Source organism: Vicia villosa, unplaced genomic scaffold, assembly GCF_029867415.1.
Source record: "Vicia villosa cultivar HV-30 ecotype Madison, WI unplaced genomic scaffold, Vvil1.0 ctg.000938F_1_1, whole genome shotgun sequence".
In the NCBI taxonomy this organism is placed as follows: Eukaryota; Viridiplantae; Streptophyta; class Magnoliopsida; order Fabales; family Fabaceae; genus Vicia; species Vicia villosa.
Window position 1 is genome coordinate 341,501 of NW_026705420.1, and position 22,095 is coordinate 363,595.

Below are 22,095 nucleotides of genomic sequence, written 5' to 3' on the forward strand. Positions count from 1 at the left end.
AGAGCCCATTTAGTTGTAACCCACATCAATAATATTCATTCAGTTTATGTTTCAAACTTTCTGTTGCTGCCAACATGGCTTTGCACTATTCTTCTTCCTCTTCTTCGCAAACACTTGCAATATGGTATCAGTGGGGTTGGGTGAATGGTTAGGTTCAGGAGATGCATTACCAGAAGAAGATCTTTGTGTAGTGTCACGAAGTAGTGGAGGTTGGGTTTGTTGAGAAATATGGTCAAACAGAAATGGAATGGTGGAAGTATGATTATCAAGAGGTGAGGTAGTGTTACAAAAATTATTAGGGTGAGGTGCGTAAGGGAAAATGTCTTCATTAAAGGAGCAGTTCCTAGATATAAAAGACCTGGGACATATGAAGTATTTCCTGTGACTTGAGCTTGCTCGCAACAATGAAGGCATCAACATATGTCAGAGAAAATATACTTTGGATCTGCTGGACATTGCTGGTCTGCTAGGATGTAAGCCTTCCTTCACACCTATGGCTCGTGACACAAGACTCAAATCCACAGATGGCACTCCATTAGAAGACCCCAAACCATATAGGCGCTTGATTGGTCAACTGATTTATCTTCTGAACACAAGACCAGACATTTCATATGCTGTCCAACAATTAAGTCAACATATGAACTCTCCAACTGATCTTCATCACTCTGCGGCTCTGCGTGTTCTTCGTTATCTTAAAACTTCTCCTGCCCAAGGCCTGTTCTTTCCCAACAAATCCATCCTTCAACTCAAAGCTTTTTCAGACTCAGATTGGGCAACATGTCCTGAAACAAGAAAATCTGTGACCGGCTACTGCATTTACTTAGGTGACTCTCTCATTTCCTGGAAATCCAAGAAATAACCCACTGTCTCTACCGTATGTGAACTACAATAGCTCAACAACCTTCTCACCGAATTACGCATACCCTTCATCAAACCCGCTATTCTCTATTGAGATAATGCATCTGCTATTCATATAGCAAATAACTCATCCTTCCACGAACGTACTAAACACATTGATCTAGAGTGCCACCTCGTCCGAGAAAAGTTGCATCAACAACTGTTCCGTCTCCTTCCTATATCTTCGACTCAATAACTTGCTGATGTATTCACTAAACCGTTGGACTTTAAGCTTTTTTCTGAAAACGTTTCTAAACTTGGCTTATACTCCATATACCCCAAGTTTAAGGAGGGGTATTAGAGTTATATGGGCCTTTTATACTTCTCTGCTTATTGGGATTTAGGATGTATATTGAACCTTACAATGTTCCTTTATATAGAGCCCATTTAGTTGTAACCCACACCAATAATATTCATTCAGTTTCTATTTCAAACTTTCTGTTGCCGCCAACATGGCTATGCACTGTTCTTCTTCTTCGCAAACACTTGCAATACAAATCCAATCTTGTTTTTTTCTTTTAGATTCTAAATCTCGGATAAACGGCTACAAATGATAAGTAAATCAACCGCATACAAACATATCATAATGATGCTTGAGTTGTTGGAACTTTGCATATAGACATCATACTCAATTGTGCATTTTTTGAATTCAAGTTGGATAAAAAAATTGGCCGATTATATTGTTCCATGCTCCAGGGACTTTCTTTAATCCATATAAAGCTTTTTACAACTTGTACACCTTGTACTTCTTTCCTTTCACTTCAAATCTAAGTGGTTGGGTGACAAACATTATTTCTTCAAAAGAACCATTTAGGAAGGCAGATTTGACATCTAAGAGATTGAGAGTCCGGTTTCTGCTACTAGAAGTCACAACTAGCCTCATCGTCTCTAGTCTTGCCACAATAGCAGACACTTCATTATAGTCGATGCCATATCTTCGCAAAAGCCTCTATCCACTAACATTGTCTTATGTTTTGAGATCGTACCATATAGATTCATGTTAACCTTAAAGATCCACTTCACATAAGTGATTTTCTTTATTTTTGGTAAATAAACCAATTCTCCGAAGTGATTCTTTTAAAATTGATTTAAGCTCTTCGATCATAACTGATTAGCTTAACATCAACTAACCAAGTAAAATGAATGAGTTCACACTCAACACTAACTCCAATATCAGATAATAGCTTGCAATATGCAAGTTTGATGAAAATTTACCTTGTTCTTTGTGGCCTCATATGTATGTGTGTGTGTATAAACCCGCGCGTGCATTTTAAGAAGATAAAATCACAAGTTAAAAGCTCAAAATTGTATGTGTTAAGAAAAAAAGTCACAAATTAGAAGCTATAAGCTCAAAAGCTACTTGAAGTAACTTTTGAGAAAAAAAATAAAAGCTAGTAAAAAAATTTATAAGTGAAAAGTTAAAAGATTTTTTCTTTAATGTAAGTTGAAAAATTAAAAGTGTTTTTATTTTAGTCTTATCAAATAGACTTTAAGACTAACTCAAAAATCAAACAAAACACAAAAAAATTAGTAAATAGAAAAAAAGACTAAAATTGTCACAGAAAAATAAAAATAATAAAATAAAATGAGATAAAATAAATTTATGTTTCAATGGTATGAATTTATAAAAAGAGGATGAAATCATGAAATAGAATATTAAATCTCATTCAACCACCGATTTATTTTTTTTGTACTTTTTAATTTGGTCCAAAAGAACAATTTTATTTCATATCATCATAAAACATTCTATTTGTTCCATCCGTTTTAAAATATTCTATTTGTTGGCGAACAGGAAAAAAGAGATTTTTTTTAATACAGGTGATAAGTAGATGTGTAGTACTAGTTAAGCAATACTACGTTTGTAGACGAGGACCGCGATTAGAGTCATGAAGCCAGTCTTATTCTCTATTCAGGTGAAAACATATAGCTAGTCTTTCTCTTTCAACTATTCAAATCAAACAAATTCATTTCTTAACAAATACGTTGCTTGTGTTAACCACTTCTCCATTATGTGTGAGCGCTTGGCTATTCTTCTGAATCTTCTCAATATACAATGGGAAAGGCATTCCAAAAGTTCAACAAGAGGCTTTTTAGTTACCGAAACCATTCTGGTTTGTTTCTCTAAGAGCAGACAAGCAGATATGCTTCCCATCTCCACATCTCACTTTAACTGTGGCAAGGTTCCATTGTCAGCCAAAACAATTACTAGTATTCTCAAACAGAAAACAAGTCACTTGTTTGTCTTAACTAGATGAAGACAAAAACCCTTATGGACAATCTTCAGTTAGAGAACAACAAACCCCTCTGGAAATAAACTAGCCAATCTCTGTCCACCAACATGCTAAAGAGACAGAAAAGTAAACCTATAATACTTCTCAGAAAAGCTTATATAAAAATAAATGAAACAAAACGCCTTCAACCACACAGGACAATTTTATTGTTTTCACTCATGAATTTATATATTATACAAAATGACATTGGTGCCTCACCTGTTCACAAGAACAAAGTACTGAGAGATGAAAACGCACCCTCATCTTCCCCTAGTTCTGTAATACAGAAATGTAGAATTTCGAATATAGAATACTTGAATCACCACTAACATCTTCTCATTAAACAAAGCAAAAAACTATTCAGATGTTTTGCACATTTGAAACTGAGTTAGCATAAGAACATTTACCATGCCAGTTTTACTAGTTCACGCACAACAAAAACATTGAGAAACTTATTGCATAGGAAAGCATTAATCTGTGTCTCAGCAAAAAAGATATGCTGACTACAGGTCGATTACTGTTTCTGCATAATAAACATTTATCAACTACTTATATTCCATGGTAGAATAGCCATCAAAACCAAGATAGTGCACAGCAGGGGTCAAAAAGAGACAATGATCTTCAACAGTTACTCGATAGATAACTGATGCTGCAGCTGGTAACAAGTTCTTGGCAGGATATATTACCATGGCAACAACAAAAGGTCGAAAACCACCAACTTATTTATTCTTCATCCAGCTTTTGCCGCACGAGATCCTCCTGTAAAATAAAGATCTTTTAGATAATTTTAGAAGATGAGAAGCAAGAATATGCAACTTCCATGCTCTAAAATCATAATACAAGAGTCTATCCCAATTGCTTTGTAAATGGGGACAAGAAACTATATTACAAGTTTTTCATAAAGAAAATAGTCTCAAACTTTTTGGTACAGTAGAAAAAAATGATCACTACAATTGTTTAAGTAATTCAAACATTTTTAAATTTCATGTTCAAATCTACTGGAGGATCTTGTCATAATTTGGCAGCATTTGTTAACTTATTCAAATATAGAGCATCTAGTTTCTTACAAAGCAACAAGAACCCTGCAATACTAGTACTACTAACTAGTAATAAGTACTAGTAGTAGTACTACTACACTTTAAAAAAATCAGGCATTATTAGAGTGTAAAATCATCATGTACAAAACCTAACAATCAGACTTAAGCACCATAGACAGATTAGGATCCTCTACACTCTACCTCTCAAAAATTCTCATTCCCTCGCTTCAATTTTTTTTTTCTTGAGTAAACCTTCAAGTTAGTCCTTGGCTTTGTAAGATGCTCTCAAATAGGTCCCCGAGTGTATAAATATTTCAAAAAGTTTTCCTACTCCGCCAAATTGAATTTGTCATATTAATCCTTTGATATTGATGTTATGGACTAAATTGATAGTAACTGGCTAAATACAAGGACCGGATTGATAGTAAGTAGTTACCACATAAGAACTTAATTGATAGTAATTGGTTAAATACAAGTACCACTTGACACTTTAATAGAGTTAAGGACTTTTTGAAATATTTATACACTATGGGACCAATTTGAGAGCATTCTGCAAATATAGATAGTGTAGAGGATCTATTCTCACTAGAGATAAGGACAATTATGTATTTTTAGCAGTTACACATACAAACGACAACAACAAAAGCTCATCTTCCTCATATGGAAGAGCTAGCTACATGGACCAATTATGGTAATTAAACATAATGCAAAAACAAATAAGTGTCATTAAAAGCGATGCTTCATTTCTGAAACTCTTTTTCTTTCTCCTAAGATTCTCTGTGCCTTTTATACTGCATGCTTACAAAACAAACAATTATCACTATAACCCAAATAATGACAAGATATATAGGAAAACCACAACATGGAGCAGCAATTAAATAAGTCAATTATAAGTATAAACTAACTTCGAAGAAATTCAAATATTTAACACTTTCTTTTAGAGAGTATGCATAGTCAGGCATCACCTTTTCTTTTATTGGAGGACTGAGAATTAACATTGGACATTGTCGGTCCAACTCCACAACCATGAAGATCTTTAAGCCCCAAATTCTGGCCTCCGAGACACTGAAGACTTTCAAACTCACAACCATCAAATCCTTCCTCATTTGGTGACACTCCTTCTGCAGCAAACCTCCCATCTGCTCCAGTACCATGACAATATACTCGATCATCACACTGCACATTACAAGGGTTCATGACATAAGAACCAGGCAAATTCGGAATCGGTGGGTTAACATTAGTTGGTTTCTGATACGGAAACGATCCAATTTCCCCCTCAATCCTCCCCCTAATATCAACCAACAAACACTTCAATCTCGCCACTTCCGCCTCCAAAGCAGCCTGTCCCTGCAACTTCCTCATCAAATGCTGATTCAAAGCCCTCAATTTCGTAACCTCATCCTCCAACGACGCAGCCCTAGCCTTCTTCTTCTCACGATACTTCCGAACAGCTTCTTTATTCCCCACCGGACGCTTCTTCGACTTCTTCTCAGCCGACTCAGCAGTATCATCAGTCCCAACCTGATCCTCTTCAGAAGCAGGCACAATTTGGGTATGAACATGATAACAAGTATGAGTATGCGAAGAATCGGGACCAGGTGGATTACACGTGTGGGTGTGAGTACAAGCGTGTGTGTCTTTCAACAGTTCATCGAAGAAACTGTCCATCGAACCACTACTCGGAAATTCAGGCATGGTTGGATTCGGAAAAACGTCCTGATTCGAGAAATCGAGTTCACCGTCCTCCATTTTCAAACAAACCCTAAAATCAACCGCTAAACCTGCTCAAAAAAACATAATCATGCAAATGAGAATTCCAAATCGGTGAATTCGAATTCGAAGTGGAGCTAGTAAAATATTAAACAGAACCGATGATATTGGAATTGTTATTACGATTGATGAAATTGAGAAGTAGAACACAATTGACGGAAAATTGAAAAAGAAAAAATTGAAAATGAAAGGTGAAACCCTAAAAAGAAGAGAGTAACACTGAGAAAGGAGAAAAAAATGGACGTACCAGGTTCAAGCGATAATTCAGAGATTCCACAATTTTTTTTTGTTTGCTATCTCTCGCAACCGTTTTTCCAATTTATACGTATTTTAAATTTAATATATCATATTATCATTTGATAGTTTTCTTGGGTCCCAGTCTCGTGGCACCAGAGTCACATTACACGCCGAAAGACTAAGCTTAGGTACGGAGTAAAATAAAACTAATTTTTGGGTTTTTGTGAGTTTAATTAAATAAAATATTAATTTATAAAATTGATAAAACAATTGTTCTAAAAATAAAATAGTTATGAACGTCACTCTAACAATTTTATATCAACACTAAACACTGAAAAACAGAAGGAATCTTATATAGGGGAAATGATTCTGAATATGTAGAACTTTACTGTTTAACTTTTTCTTTGTGTTTTAAGATGATAAAAAATAATGGGGCTACTGTATTTTTAAATATACAATTGACGGGTGTACAGCGGAAAGAATCTATTTTGTTCGAATTCTTCGGTCTGGGTGTGGCGATGGGAATAAAATACCTTGGGTTAGATGAGATGTTTATTTTAGAAAAGTTGAAGACTTGGATCTAAAAAGCTTGAGTTGCTTCTATTAAAAAAATTGAGTTGTTAGAGATTGCGTCCTACTTTTGTGTGGCTCAATTTTGAGCGTTTAGACTCTAGTTTCTAAGAAGTTTTGGATGATTCTAGCACCTTATTAGAAAGACAGTTTTTCTTTCCACAAAATATATTTGTATTTCTTTTTCCTATGCTATTTTTTAATAAAAGTGTTCATTATATATAATATATAATTTGATATAAAATAGAAAACAATCTATTATATAGATTAAAATATTATATATATTAAAATAGATTTCAAATTTTTTTTATATGTCAACAAGATTGTTATATTGGCAAAAAAATCTTATGTGTCAACTTTCTTTTCAATCTCTTTACGCAATTTCAAAATCCTCTATATTCATTTTTAATATGAGCTTTACAATGCTTACATCTCTCTTATATACACCGTACTTCTACACAGTAATTGCCACCAAAGAAAAATTATCTTCCACACAAATCAAAGCAAATCAATTATTAAAAAATAAAAATTGTATGTTTTATGTATAGAAATATGGTGTGGGTGTTACAAAGTAGTGTAAGCATATCATTTTTCTTTTAATATACTATTAATATACTCAAATTGTTAATACACAATTATTTATACCCAAATTATTTCTCCATTTCTGATACACAAGCTCTTAATTATTTCTCCATTCATGTTTCACAACCTCTCAATTATTTGTTTTTTTGTTTATTTGCAAGCATCACATGTTCAAAATTTTCTCTTTACTATTTTTATTGATGAGTTAAGCCCATACATATCAACGGTATATCGATAGAGTATAATATTATTCTTAGATATTGCCTTATGATTCTCTTATTTCTTATTAATCAAATTTGTCTTGTTTGTCGCAAGACGTGCCTGAATACATTTGAAAAACACGCGATTTATTGTAAGAAGTTTTTAGGCTTCAAATATCGACACGACTTTGTGTAAGATGTCGTATTTGATATATTTCAACGGATCGAAGTATTTCTGAAAAATAAGCGCATGTGAATTTTTTGACTGCCTTACATGAAAGGAGACAGACAGTTATGCTAATAGATGTTCAGTTGTACAATTTGGTAGGAGAGAAACATGTTTAGTTTCCGAGCATCAGAACATTACATGAAAGGAGATAGACACTTATGTTAATAGATGTTCAGTTGTACAATTTGGTAGGAGAGAAACATGTTTAGTTTCCGAGCATCACAACAATAATAGAGTTTATAAACTCATGTACAATATTCATGTCTACCATTATTGTGTTGCCTAACAATGAATAAATATAGTTTTTAAAAAAAATCGATTTTATCATTAAAAAAATGCAACGCGGTTTTATTACCCTCTTCTATTTTTATTTTTGTATAATCCTTTATTATATTTTAATACCCTGCAATTATATAAAAAAAAATTAAACCTGAGCTTTTTTATATTAATGTCAACTGGGAAAATGGAAAAGGAGGTTTTTATTGGATGATCAGCTACTTGTTTTTTTATATATGATAATGAAAGGCTGAGGTATGGTATTGGAAATGAAGGTGGAGAATAAAGTGATGAATTGTTGAGTGATCTCAACAAATTGATTGCTGATACTATTTCTTTATTCAAAAAGGTGAATAACCTGCTTCTTGTCATGATATCATTTTCTGCATATAATGCAGAATCTTCATTACCTTTTTCATTTTGGTGTAGTAGCCCACTTGCAAAAGATGTTAAATGCATAAATCTACAAAACTCCTCATCAATGGGTGTAACACTTTTTTATTTCCTTTCTTAATGTAACTGTACATGCACAACAAACTAAACAGGTTTTAGAACTGAAAACAAAACTAGTTAAAACTTGAAGACCTGCTCCATTGGTCTTTCAAATTCTCACTATACCTGTGGTCTGTACTACTACATGATGATGTACTGTCTTCATCAACACCAAGTAATGCAAGTGTTAGGTGTAACTCTGCACTTGAATGTGGATACACCTCGTCATCGATGTTTTCTTCATTTTCTGATTGCTCGTTGAAGCAATGTTCGACTTCATCGCCCTCTTTTAGGATCTTCAGTATCTGTACATAGGAATCATAAACTTTAGGAATGTGACTTCATTTTGAGAATTTAACAACTTCGTGTGTCATTTGTAAGTGTATATCAATTAAATTTTATTATTTGTTACCTGATTAAATTTAGGACGAAGTCTAGCTGCTTGTGTGATGCATAAAGATGCCGCTAAAACCATTCTTTGCAATTGTGTTTCATCACACTTCCCTTCTAATTTCGGGTCCAGCAAACCTTTAACATCCCCATTCTCTATTAATGGTTTTGCCTGAAAATGAAACCATTTCTTAAATCGCAGTCCTATTTTTAACATTGATATTTACGCTAAAATTTATTCATTTTGGAGTTAGCTCTTACCCAGACTACTAAGCTCTCTTGTCCTTTGCAAGGTTCAGAACTGATTGGTTCCCTACCTGATATTAGTTCAAGTAGTACTACACCAAAAGCATAAACATCTATCTTGTCACTGACTTTTCCATACATGAAGTATTCAGGAGCAAGATAACCAAATGTTCCTACTACATCTTCTTGTGTCAAAAAAGGTGTTTTTGTTGGTCCCCATATTGCAAGTCCAAAATCAGACAACTGCAACAAAACAACGATCATGATTCATTAGTGACACGATCAATTTCATTCATAATGTGTTGTGTCAACCAAATTTAGTCAATTTTCGCAACAACTTTTTAAGTGGTTAATTTGAGTGGTTAATTACAGTTTGATACTTAATGGATATATCAGATGTTAAAACTCATTAACCACAAATTTGGACGTGGCTATCCGCAATTTGTATGTGTTCAAATCTACATCTAGTCGAACACCTAAATGTCCAAGTATTTGGTTAACGAAGTGTTGGTGGTTGATGAGTTTTCACATCTAATATATCCATTAACTATCTATTGAATGTAATTACTGCTAGATGACCTGCATAAATCACTTAAAAATTTGTTGCTAAATACGGTTTTGCAATGATAATTTCTTTTTAAAAAATACTCATTTCAATGCTAAAGATGTCAAACTGTTTAATTACTTGTGGTTCGAAGTCTTGGGAAAGAAGAATGTTTGAAGACTTGACATCTCTATGTATAACAGGCTTCAAGGTTTCTGTGTGTAGGTAATCAAGGGCCTCAGCTATTCCAACCGCTACATTGAACCTCACTTCCCATGACAAAATGGATCCATCTTTGTTCTTTCCTACATCCATTTATAAATTCATATGAGCATCCTTTCCATTTAAGGCAATTTATGACGGTGGAAATGTGAAAACAGAAAATCAATTTAAGCTTTACCATGTAGATTTTCCTCTAAGCTGCCTTTGGGGTAATAATCATAAACGGATATTAACGTATTATTATCCTCTATGCAAATTCCAAGTAGTTGAGAAATGTTTTTGTGCTTCAACGGGGATATAATTTCCATCTCAAAGGCAAAATCTTTCCAGGCTTCTTTTGATTGTCGCAATACTTTAATTGCAATTGGTTTTCCATCGGAGAGAACTCCTTTGTACACACGGTTGCTCCCGCCTTTCCCAATCAAATTTTCTGCAAGGGAATACAAGATTATACCATATTATAATATTAACGAAACACACTTTTCTTATCAGCTTGTTTTTTCTTGCCTGTGCTGAGCTCGAGCTGGATATGTAAGTATTTAAAAATTGAGGAAGATCATAATAAGAAGCAGTGTTCCAACCTGAAGAGAATTGGCTAGTGCAATACTTAAGAGCCTCAAGGGAGAACCACTTGCAATTGAGTGAATTTACATTTAATATCTCCTCTAGGCCTTTTGGTAGCACAACAGATGGAGATAAATAATTTTTTATGCTCTCATCCTCAAGAATGTCGCTGGTGCTCCTTTCGAAAGGATTTTCGTCGCTGGAAGTTGATTGAGGACTATTTTCCGATGAACGATCTGGTAAAGTCATTACCCATTGTACTACTGACATGTCCCTTTCATGACAGCTTTGTGAGATTTCTGAATGCGTTCTGCAAAGTAGAGGCCATCCAAGCTTTTGCTCAGAAGGATCACCTGCAAACATGGATATCGACCGTGACTTGTGCTTTTCAGATTGGATTATTCCGTCACCCGGGTAATCTATGCTTGGTCTTGGATCCAATATAAAACTACCTGTCACAAATGAAAACAAAACTTACTAAACTTTTTTTGTCACCGACTCATTAGTGATTTGATTTCTCTAAAAGACCGATACATGGAGCTTATTTGAATTGATCTACTAGCATAAACACTTGTCAACATGTTCGGAAAAGCTTATGAAAATAGTTTCAGACACAGCCATAAGTTGTTTTCTGCTTATTTTCATAAGCTCTACAGGATAACTTAACAAAGCAGCTTAAAACTTATACAAAAACACTTAAACTTTATTTTCTCTTTTGATGTAAAGACTTATATGATAAGCATAATTAAGTTGTTTATCCAAACATAACCTTGGCCTAATTAAGGAAACAAATACGAACCTCGTGGTAGTTTATTGTTACACCTCCCGAAGACAATCCTTGAATCTTGGACGGCCAGAACATTGATGGTTAGTGGAAGTTGTTTGGCGCAATACTTAGCCGTGGCAGACTTACCCCTGAATTAAACATGTTTAAGTCCTTTAAACTAACCAACTTATAAAAAAACAAACCAAAAAACCTAAACACATACCCTACCACTAGAGCCAAAGCACCATGGTCTTTTGCTTCTCTAACAAGAATGTTTCGAATCGATCTTCCCGTTAAGATTTTCGCCGAAAGACCAACCTGAAATCAAAACAAACAACATAAACTTCCCATTCACAACCCGTAATCGAATAAAACAACAAGACATAAACAAAACAATTATCTATTTATTTACCTTCTTGACATCACACAAGCCTTCATAAACTTCTAAATACCCATCTATGATACTCTTGATTTTCAAAACATCATCTGCATTGAAGAATCAACTTCTTTCAGTTCCACTACTAATATTTAATCGATAAAAGTCCGAACTCGATACGATTACCTGAACTTTTGGTTTTAACTACATGAACAGCAACAACACAATCACCAGGCTCAGCAACTTTAACAAGAGCCCAATTTAAAAGCTGTCTGCTTTGACTATCAATTCTAATCCCAACCAAAACAAACCTCTTTTCAACTGTCATTTTTTGTTCTGTCTTGTCTTCAATCCCAAAACATCTCTTGCTTCAACTCTTTCTTAAATTCACAGAAGAATATTCCTCCGAGTTTTCGCATGAACAAAAACAAACTCATCCTCTGCAAAACATAACAACAACTATTTGAATCTAACACATTTGGTTATGTAAACAATACATATTTATGGGAAGAGAAAGAGAGAGAGGTGAAAAGGACAAATGAAAATGAAAATCACATGACCTAATAATGAACGAAAATGAAAATGAAAATCACATTCAATATTATTAAATTAAATCCACTAAAATATTGTAGAAAAAGACAAATAAATATGTACCTAATTTTTTTTAAATCTGAATTTACACCTGCTACAAGTAAATTGAATTTCTTGAATAGAAGAGAAAGAAGAGAGAAAAAAAGGTTGATGAATTTAACGAGGTGTTAAAAATTAAAATTGCTGCGAAAATGTTAGTTAGATTATGATTATGATTATGATTACGATGATTTATGAATTATGATGATAACCGCAAGTGAAGATTTGGTTAGTTATTGATTTGAGAGTGGAGTGAAACCGGACATTTTCGCGGGAAACCCTGGATACCCGGTGGGGTTATGTTGTGATGAACCGATGAAAGACGAATATTACGGGGAGGGAGGGTTGGATAGCCATTGCGTTTCGATTTGTTGCTTCCAATGGAAGTGGAACGTTTAGGTTGTGGGTTAGTTAATGGTGTATACCGGTGGATTGTTTAGGATCTAGGTGTAGAAATTATTGGATTTTAGTTAATGGTTATAGTTATTAATGTGTGTGTATGAAATGAGTAATTGGAAGTTAGTTGTTTGGGACTTGGGTTGGTCTTTAAGGATGTAGTACGATTTCTATTTTTCTTAAAAAGAGAAATTAAAATAATTAAAAAATAGTTGAATAAATTTGATTCGATGAGATTGGGATTTGTGTGAATTAAAATAATTTTTTAATAGTCTAAACATTTAACTTTTTCTCAAATGATATGTATTTTTACAATATTAATACTAATTGCATAAAGATGGGTAAGTGCTCTACAAAATCATATTTTTTATGCTAATAAAAATATTTTTGAAAAGGTATCGACTCAATAAGATTGGTCTACTTCGAAGGTCTAATTTATAGTTTTGGCGGCCTAGTCTAATGAATTGATAGGCCCTAACTAAACATGTGTGCATTGGAGTCATGTTCATGTATTACATTCATCACAACCATTTTCTCTAATATTTGACACCGCATTCACTGAGTGAAGCTCTCACTGTTGTCCATATATAAATGTGTTTTAATGCCAAACTAAGGTACACTTCATTATACTCTTACAAAGTTGTATCTCTCTGTCTTCATTTACATGAGCGTTTGAGTGCTGACTTTATAAATATAACCCTCTATTTATTAAAGACTCCCATGTCGCATCAGAGGAATTCCACAATGAACTTCACCAACACATCACTAATTTTCTATTTCACATAAGAATAAGAACAATTTCCCTTTAGTTTAGGCTAAGAGTCTGAACTTCGAGCATGTAGGTTAGACCATTATTTCTAGCGTCAATGTTCTGACCGACCTTTGGTCAGTTGACCACTGTGTCTACAAGGTATTGTCTACTTTGAGTGTGGAAGCTCGTCACAAGTTTCACTTTTGAAAAAGGTGTCTCATTGAGTTATGGAGTGTGAATGTTGTATATAAGCGACCATTAATGTTGATTCTCAAGTAATATATAACTTTAATGAGTGTGAGTATACTGAAACTGTTTTTTTTTTCCCGTAATTAGATTAATGGGAAAAATTCCACACTTACAACAAAACCTTGATCTCCCTATTCTATCCTTATTTTCTGAAAATAGGAAAAAAATGTTGGCTTTAGTTTTTCATATGAGTTAGTGTTACATCTATAAGATTAATCTACTCCTATCATAATTTTTTTCACCATGTCATACTATTTCAAAGTTATGCCCTTAATTGTGATGCCATAATATATGTCTCCCTCCCTTCTTATAACACATACACACAATTAACTAATTGATAGAATTTCTAAATAATTTTTTTAAAGACTATGTAAAAGTATTATGACCTTTTATAAAATTTTAAAGGTATTACAATTATGTAGAAATTTAAAAACCAAGAGTCGAGCCAACTCTTGATGTCACTATCAAGCCCCAAGTCTTAATTTTTGACATATTATAGCAACCTGCCTTAAAAATTAAAGATTAGAGTCGCCACCTATTCTACCAAGGCGAATAGGAAACCTACGTAGTTAAGAGATTTAGGGTAAGATACTATATTCGGGTTAAGGGAAGGTGTTAGGCACCCAAAACCCTTTCCTAAAGGTTAACATTGCAAAGATGAAGGTTTGTGGCAAAAGATAAAGAAAGATGACAGACAGTAAATAGAGTTAAAGGCTAATTATTTGAACATGATTAGAGTTTGGAAGAGGGGGGACTCGCCTTGTTGCCAAGTGCCTACGTACCTCCTTAGGGAGGATCAGAGTCTACGTAGTTCGGGGAAGGGTTGTACGCCCTTAGAATTTGAATTTGATAGGGTTGGGAATTTGCCTCAAAGGCTTTTGAAATAGCCTATGATAATGTGTAATTTGATACTGGAAGTTTTGGAAAGTTTGGGAAGTGTTTTAAGAGTGGGCGTACAACCCTGATTTAATTTGCACTATTAACCGCAATGATCAATAGATTTGATCACCATAGTTAAAAGATTTGAAATTGCATCACTACCAATTTTAATCGATTGATTCGATTATCACTAATAATGAATTAAGGTATTTTTTTAATAATTTTATAGAATTTTTATATGCATTGTTACCCCTCGTAATCGATTGATTCGATTAAAAATAATAGCAAATTAAGGCGGGAGAGGAAGAACGGTTAATCATCACAACTAATAAAATAATTGCAACCATTTAACCAAATAGAAATTAGTTTTATTTTAATTAAATAGCATTTTAATTAAAATTATTGTTGACCATAGCGATTAATCGATTTAATCGGAACGAACAACAAATTATAATTTAATACAAATATTATATATTAATTTATTTAGAAAAATAATTACTATACATAATTAATTATATTAAAAGGTTTAATTAAAAAAGTATGTTAATTAAAATTTTATTTAGTTATTTAGGGTTTTGATTCAATGAGGTTGTTATTAGGGTTCATGTCATATGGATTAAATCTGGGGCGCTAGATCTGGCTGGATGAATAATCAATAGTGAGATCTTGAGGGACTATGGTGGTCTGATGCTAGGTACACGCACTGGATTCCTGAACAAGTAATTCAAATAAAAAAATATGGGAGCGAAGGATCGAACCCTCGTCCCTTCTCTCAATCACGCCTTTTGGTTACCAACTCAACCAAAGAGTCCATCTGAAATATACGCGCACCCCTAACAATATATAAAAAAAGTAACCCTAAATGAAAAAAACGCGCGCGATTTTAAATTGACGAACCAGGCGTTGACACGCCATCGTCTTCCACCCCAGACCTGCAAAAAAACCAATGAATTTTGCTACGAATTTGCTGCAGATCTATTCGTAGCCATTAGACTTTAAAAACAGCGATTAGGCCCCTGTCAAATATAAATGTTGTTAGAACAAGATTTGTTCTGATCAATTATCTTAGTTTTGATGATAACAATAATATGAATTTTGCTTAAGATAATATGGTACTCTAATCCAATGCAATTTCCCTTTCAGGAAATATATAAAGAGTACGCATAATTCAGCGCTCAGAAGCTTTGTCTCAAATGGTTCAGCATGCAACATCAGAACATGGTCTGGCAAGACATCAGAAGATGGTCGAAGCAGAATCAGAACATGGGTCTATGGAAGCATCAGAAGAACTAGAGAACAGAAGCACTGAAGTTCTGATGGTATCACGCTCAGAAGCACTTCAAGGTCAGAAGATCAGAAGATGCTATGCACCAAGCTGTTTGACTCTGATGATATTCAAACGTTGTATTCACAAACATCAGATCAGAAGGAAGTACAAGTGGCAGGCTACGCTGACTGACAAAAGGAACGTTAAAAGCTATTAAAGGCTACGTCAGTAGACACAGCGTGAACAAGGCTCAAGGTAGTTGACAAAAGCGTATAACATTAAATGCGATGCTGTACGGAACACGCAAAGCATTAAATGCATTCAACGGTCATCTTCTCCAACGCCTATAAATATGAAGTTCTGATGAGAAGCAAGGTTAACGATTCTGCACCAAAACAACTTATATCAATCTTGCTGAAACGCTGTTCAAATCTAAACTCAGAATCTTCATCTTCATCAAAGCTCACTACATTGCTGTTGTAATATATTAGTGAGATTAAGCTTAAACGATTAAGAGAAATATCACAGTTGTGATTATCGCTTTTAAGAAGCATTTGTAATACTCTTAGAATTACATTAAGTTGTAAGGAACTAGAGTGATCGTGTGGATCAGAATACTCTAGGAAGTCTTAGGAGTCGACTAAGCAGTTGTAACTAGAGTGATCGTGTGGATCAGTAGACTCTAGAAAAGTCTTAGAGGGTATCTAAGCAGTTGTTCCTGGAGTGATCAGTGTGTGATCAGTAGACTCTGGAAGACTTAGTTGCTGACTAAGTGGAGAACCATTGTAATCCGTGTGATTAGTGGATTAAATCCTCAGTTGAGGTAAATCATCTCTGCGGGGGTGGACTGGAGTAGTTTAGTTAACAAAGAACCAGGATAAAAATAACTGTGCAATTTATTTTTATCTGTCAAGTATTTAAAGCTACACTTATTCAACCCCCCCCCCCCCCCTTTCTAAGTGTTTTTCTATCCTTCAATTGGCATCAGAGCGCCGGTTCTAAGATGCAAGCACTTAACCGTGTTTAGAAAAGATTCAGGAAGAGAAAAACGCTTCAGTAAAAGATGGTTGATGAAAGTGAAAAGTCTACACCTACACCTGCATCTACATCTGGCTCTGCTGAGCAATACAACGGTAACAATGGTTATACTAGACCGCCGGTATTTGATGGTGAAAACTTTGAATACTGGAAAGATAAACTGGAAAGTTACTTTCTTGGTCTAGATGGTGATCTATGGGATCTTCTGATGGATGGTTACAAACATCCAGTAAATGCCAGTGGCGTAAAGCTGACAAGGCAAGAAATGAATGATGATCAGAAGAAGCTTTTCAGGAATCATCATAAATGCAGAACTGTTTTGCTGAATGCTATCTCTCATGCTGAGTATGAGAAGATATCTAACAGGGAAACGGCCTATGACATATATGAGTCCTTGAAAATGACTCATGAAGGAAATGCTCAAGTCAAGGAGACTAAAGCTCTAGCTTTAATCCAGAAGTATGAAGCCTTCAAGATGGAGGATGATGAAGACATTGAAAAGATGTTTTCAAGATTTCAAACTCTTACTGCTGGATTGAGAGTTCTTGACAAGGGATACACCAAGGCTGATCACGTAAAGAAGATCATCAGAAGCTTACCCAGAAGATGGGGTCCTATGGTGACTGCATTCAAGATTGCAAAGAATCTGAATGAAGTTTCTCTGGAAGAGCTTATCAGTGCCTTGAGAAGTCATGAAATAGAGCTGGACGCAAATGAGCCTCAAAAGAAAGGTAAGTCTATTGCATTAAAATCCAATATCAAGAAATGCACTAACGCTTTTCAGGCTAGAGAAGAAGATCCTGAAGAATCAGAATCTGAAGAAGAAGATGAACTGTCCCTGATCTCCAGAAGGCTAAATCAACTCTGGAAGACCAAGCAAAGGAAGTTCAGAAGCTTCAGAAGTTCAAAGAAATTTGAACGTGGAGAATCTTCTGATGACAGAAGATTTGACAAGAAGAAGGTCATGTGCTATGAATGCAATGAGCCTGGACACTACAAGAACGAATGTCCAAATCTTCAGAAGGAAAGTCCCAAGAAAAAGTTTCATAAGAAGAAAGGTCTTATGGCAACCTGGGATGAGTCAGAAGATGATTCAGAAGATGAGCAGGCCAACTGTGCGCTGATGGCGACAGAAGATGACGGATCAGAATCTACATCAGAATCAGATTCTGAAGAGGTATTTTCTGAACTTACTAGAGATGAGTTAGTTTCCGGTCTAACTGAACTTCTGGAACTCAAGTCTCAGATTAGTCTCAAATACAAAAAGCTGAAAAAGCTATTTGAATTTGAAACAAAGAAGCTTGAGTTGGAGAATTCTGAATTAAAAGAAAAACTTTTAAAATTATCCAATAATGTTGGATCTCCTTCTGATTCAGAACAATCCACTCCTAGTCTAAACCATATTCTGAAAGAATATGATTTAAGTTTCAGGAAGTTCTTATCTAGAAGTATTGGCAGAAGTCAGCTAGCTTCTATGATATATGCTGTGTCTGGAAACAAAAGAGTTGGCATTGGTTTTGAGGGTGAAACCCCATACAAACTTGAACCTGTTGATGAAATGAAACTCACATACAAGCCATTGTATGATCAGTTCAAGTATGGCCACTCTCATGATATTAGGCACACTTCACATGCTCAAAGCTTTCGCATTACACACACCAAAAAGCATGTGACACAACCTAGGAAATATCATGAAACTCACATTAAGAATTATCATGCTGTTCCTCCTATTACTTACAATGTTAAACCTAAGTTCAATCAGAACTTGAGGAGAACTAACAAGAAAGGACCCAAGAAAATGTGGGTACCAAAGAAAAAGACTATTTCTTTTGCAGATTCTCTTGGTGACAAAGAAGATAAAAGTCAACATGACATGTCTCCTGGACTCAAGTTGATCTCAACACTTGAAGGGAAGAAAGATTGTCTTCCAAGTTCTGGTTCTTAAATCTGTTGGAGAAACTATGTTTATAGGAATTCAGAAAAGAAGCTTATCAGTCTTGGAACCATCTGTTTTGTTTGTCTCTAAAGCATTGATGTTTCGTTCTTGTTTATTCTGAATGCTCTAAATGGTACAGAATATACAATATTGAAATATTGATTGTGGACGAATCAATAAACATCTGGTTTGATGATAAACTTGTTTCTGATGAAACAAAGAGCTTAAGAATTTCCGCAGAAACAGTTTTGTCTTATCAGAAGATGCAGAACAAAGAAGTGAACCTCCAGAAGCTGTGTGTATCAGAAGTAATGGATCAGAAGATCATTCAGATTTATATCAGCACACTTCAGAAGGAGTGTTTCCAGAAGAGAAACTTGATCAGATCAGAAGCAGTGATCAGAATCTGAAGGCGTAAAGTCTATTCTGAAATTTACAGCTGTCATCTATTATCTGATGGTGAACACGTGTCTGTACGGTTAGTACAAAGCGTGCAGTTGAAAAGACGCCGACCTAGGTAACTGTATTAAATCATTTCATTTACTGTGTTCTCTCTCCTAATGTCATTTCTTATTAAATGCATAATGATTTCTTTTTTAAATCTTTTAAATAACCCGCTTCATCTTCATTCCCTCTTTTTTCTCTCTTTCTCTCTATTTTGTGCATTCAATTCGTTGCATCTCTCTTCAAACCCTAGTTCTCTGATTTGATCTCAAAGCATTATCATCATGAACTCTTCCTCTTGTTCATCTTCCTCAAAAGAGAGACCTACTTCTTCACAAATCCGTCTACGAAGTTATAAAGATGCTCCTTTGAAAACTTGCTTGATACCCACGAAGGACTTGGAGGTTTTATGTGAAACTGCTGTGGACATCAACAACCTTAAAGCTAATGGCTTTCAGTGTGATGCAAGAATCTTTGAGCAAGGATGGTCTAATTATCTTGATAGATTGGTTGGTCCAATTTATCCTGAACTTGTGAAGGATTTTTGGGTACACGCAACGGTTACACCAACTGCCATCATTTCATTTGTGCTAGGGCATGAAGTGGTTATCACTGAGAAGCTCATCAGGAAGCTGTACAATCTTGATGATGAAGAAGGTTGGTCTGGTCTTCAACCCAATACAGTTGACTGGACTCCAGTTGAAAAACTAATCTCTACGGTTTTTGGAATTGATTCTCATAACACAGGCACCTTAAGGCCTTTCTATAAAGTATGGGCTGAGATTATTCTGGGTTCTCTTCACCATAGAAAAAGGATGCTCTTCTCCTCCTACATCAGTCCGACTCACAAGTACACTCTTTTCTGCATTGGCAAAAAGATAGAGATCAACATCTCTCATATTCTGTTTGAGAATCTGAAAACATCTATCTTTGAATCAAGAGAAGATGAAAGGGCTAAGTACCCTCATATTCCAAGAACAACCATTCCTTTCGGAAGAATGATTTCAGACATTCTGATTGAAAGCAAAGTTGTGGACTCTATCAGAAATCGCAATGCATCGCATTCTCTTGGAGTAATTCAAGGTCCCATCTTCAATGGTGTTGATTTGTTCAGACTGGAACTCATTAAGAATGTACCTTTCGTGTGCACAAGCTTTCCTGACATTCTGTCAAGAAGAATTGCTGTTGAAGGATTCATCTCCTTGTTTCATAAAGAACTTGATCATGTTATCAAGCTTTACTTGGAAGATTGTGTTAGGAAGCAATCAGACGTTGATCCTGCTTGGATCCGTGGCAGAGTACTCCCATCCAAAGATGATATTCTGAAGAAGGATAAGAAGGAACGACAGGCAAGGCTAAAAAGAAAAGCACAAGAAGATGAGGCTGAGAGAGCCAGGAAGTTGAGGGTCACCTATGATCCTGACAAGGTGGACTCTAAAGAACGAAGAGATAAAAGGATCAGAGATTCCTTTCGCAGAACCAGTTCTTCTTCTTCTTCTGTACAATTCTCCAGAAAGGTCTTTACTCCACCTCCTTCCGTCCCTAAACCATCTTTCCAATCACCTCCATCTGAACCAAAAGTAAACTTCACCTTACCAAATCCTTCTCCATCATCCTTCTCCTCTCCCATTCTAAACCCCACACCTTTAAGTATTCTTCCCCCAACTCCTTCTGATAAATCTTTCTCACCAATTCCCTTTACAAACACTCCATCCTCGTCTCAATCTACCATTTCTGATATTCCATCCTCATCAATCATTCTCTCATATATCCCTTCTTCCTCATCCACCGTACCTCCACCTTCTATATCCCATCCCTTACCTACCAGAAAATCCAAACCTTACTGTCTTCTCTACCCTGACTACAAATTCACCTTCAATCCGCCTGAACCTGAACCCTATACCTTCCTGGAACTTTTCAGACATGAGGTGATTAGCAGTCTAGACCTTCTGAAGGATGCATTCCTAAATGGTCTGGATGATGTTTCTACAAGAAATCTCTGGAGAAGATTTCGCAAGGACTTTCAAGTAGAAGCAATGGGAGTACAGAAAAGACTAGTGGCTGCTGCCCCTGGTTACCCTGGTTACCTTCTGGAGGAAGATAATGGTATATACTACCATCCTCTCAGAAATTGTGTTGCTGCTGAGGAGAAGCCCTTTGTGGATGAATTGGAAGTATTAAGACTGGCTGCTGCATTGGAAGCCAATCCCTGCAGGGAGATTGTGGTCTGGATTCCTCAATATCCTGTTCTGCTAGGAGATTTCAAGACTCTCTTTGACTATCTGAGGGAAAACCCGTCTGAAAAAGACCCAAGCTTGGTCATTCCAGAAGTTGTTGACCCACCAGTAGTTGAAGGTCCTTCTGCTCCCAGGAATCTAGCTGCCATTCTTCAGGCACTTGAGAATGGAGACTCGGAAATTCCTGCTGCAGAATATGGAGATGCTTCTATGCAAGAAGCAGATGCTGAAGATCATGTTGCTAAAACTGTTCCTGTTGAGGAAATCCCTGCAAATGATCTATCTATGGAAGCTGCAGATCAACATGCTATTCCTGTGGTTGAAAGCGGTGAAGCTTCTTCTGATGAATCTTCTCGTCTTGCAAGGACTCTAGAAGAAATTCAGAAGAGACAGGATGAGCAAAGCTCACTCAATGATCAGTATAGTGCTTTCATGGTGAGGCAAGAAGGACACAACAATATGGTTCAAGAGATGCTGACCAAGATCTTGTCAAGACTAGGGCCATCTTAGATTGAGTCTGTGTTGTTTCTTTCTTTTCGTTGCATCTGTCTTTGTGCATCTGATCTTTCTTATCTTCATGTACTTCTGTACCTGCTGTTT

General features: G+C 35.5%; 2 protein-coding genes across 3 annotated transcripts; both read right to left on the reverse strand.

Moving 5' to 3' along the window:
- Positions 1-3,311: 3,311 nt before the first annotated feature.
- On the reverse strand, positions 3,312-6,375 carry LOC131632353 (basic leucine zipper 19-like). Its single transcript, XM_058903108.1, has 3 exons — positions 6,222-6,375; positions 5,170-5,985; positions 3,312-3,926 (listed from the first exon to the last, which is right to left on the reverse strand). The coding sequence occupies exons 2-3, from the start codon at positions 5,951-5,953 to the stop codon at positions 3,898-3,900; spliced, it is 813 nt and encodes a 270-aa protein (XP_058759091.1). The 5' UTR covers positions 5,954-5,985; positions 6,222-6,375; the 3' UTR covers positions 3,312-3,897.
- A 2,064-nt stretch (positions 6,376-8,439) lies between these two features.
- Positions 8,440-12,802, reverse strand: LOC131632381 (protein kinase STUNTED-like). 2 transcript variants are annotated; one of them, XM_058903133.1, is made up of 11 exons: positions 12,563-12,802; positions 11,855-12,108; positions 11,705-11,778; positions 11,516-11,610; positions 11,326-11,441; positions 10,544-10,978; positions 10,141-10,392; positions 9,882-10,045; positions 9,212-9,439; positions 8,973-9,122; positions 8,440-8,865 (listed from the first exon to the last, which is right to left on the reverse strand). In XM_058903133.1, the coding sequence occupies exons 2-11, from the start codon at positions 11,994-11,996 to the stop codon at positions 8,635-8,637; spliced, it is 1,887 nt and encodes a 628-aa protein (XP_058759116.1). In that variant the 5' UTR covers positions 11,997-12,108; positions 12,563-12,802; the 3' UTR covers positions 8,440-8,634. The 2 variants fall into 2 exon arrangements, with proteins under 2 accessions (XP_058759116.1, XP_058759115.1); XM_058903132.1 differs by having other exon boundaries at positions 12,323-12,802.
- Between the last annotated feature and the right edge of the window lie 9,293 nt (positions 12,803-22,095).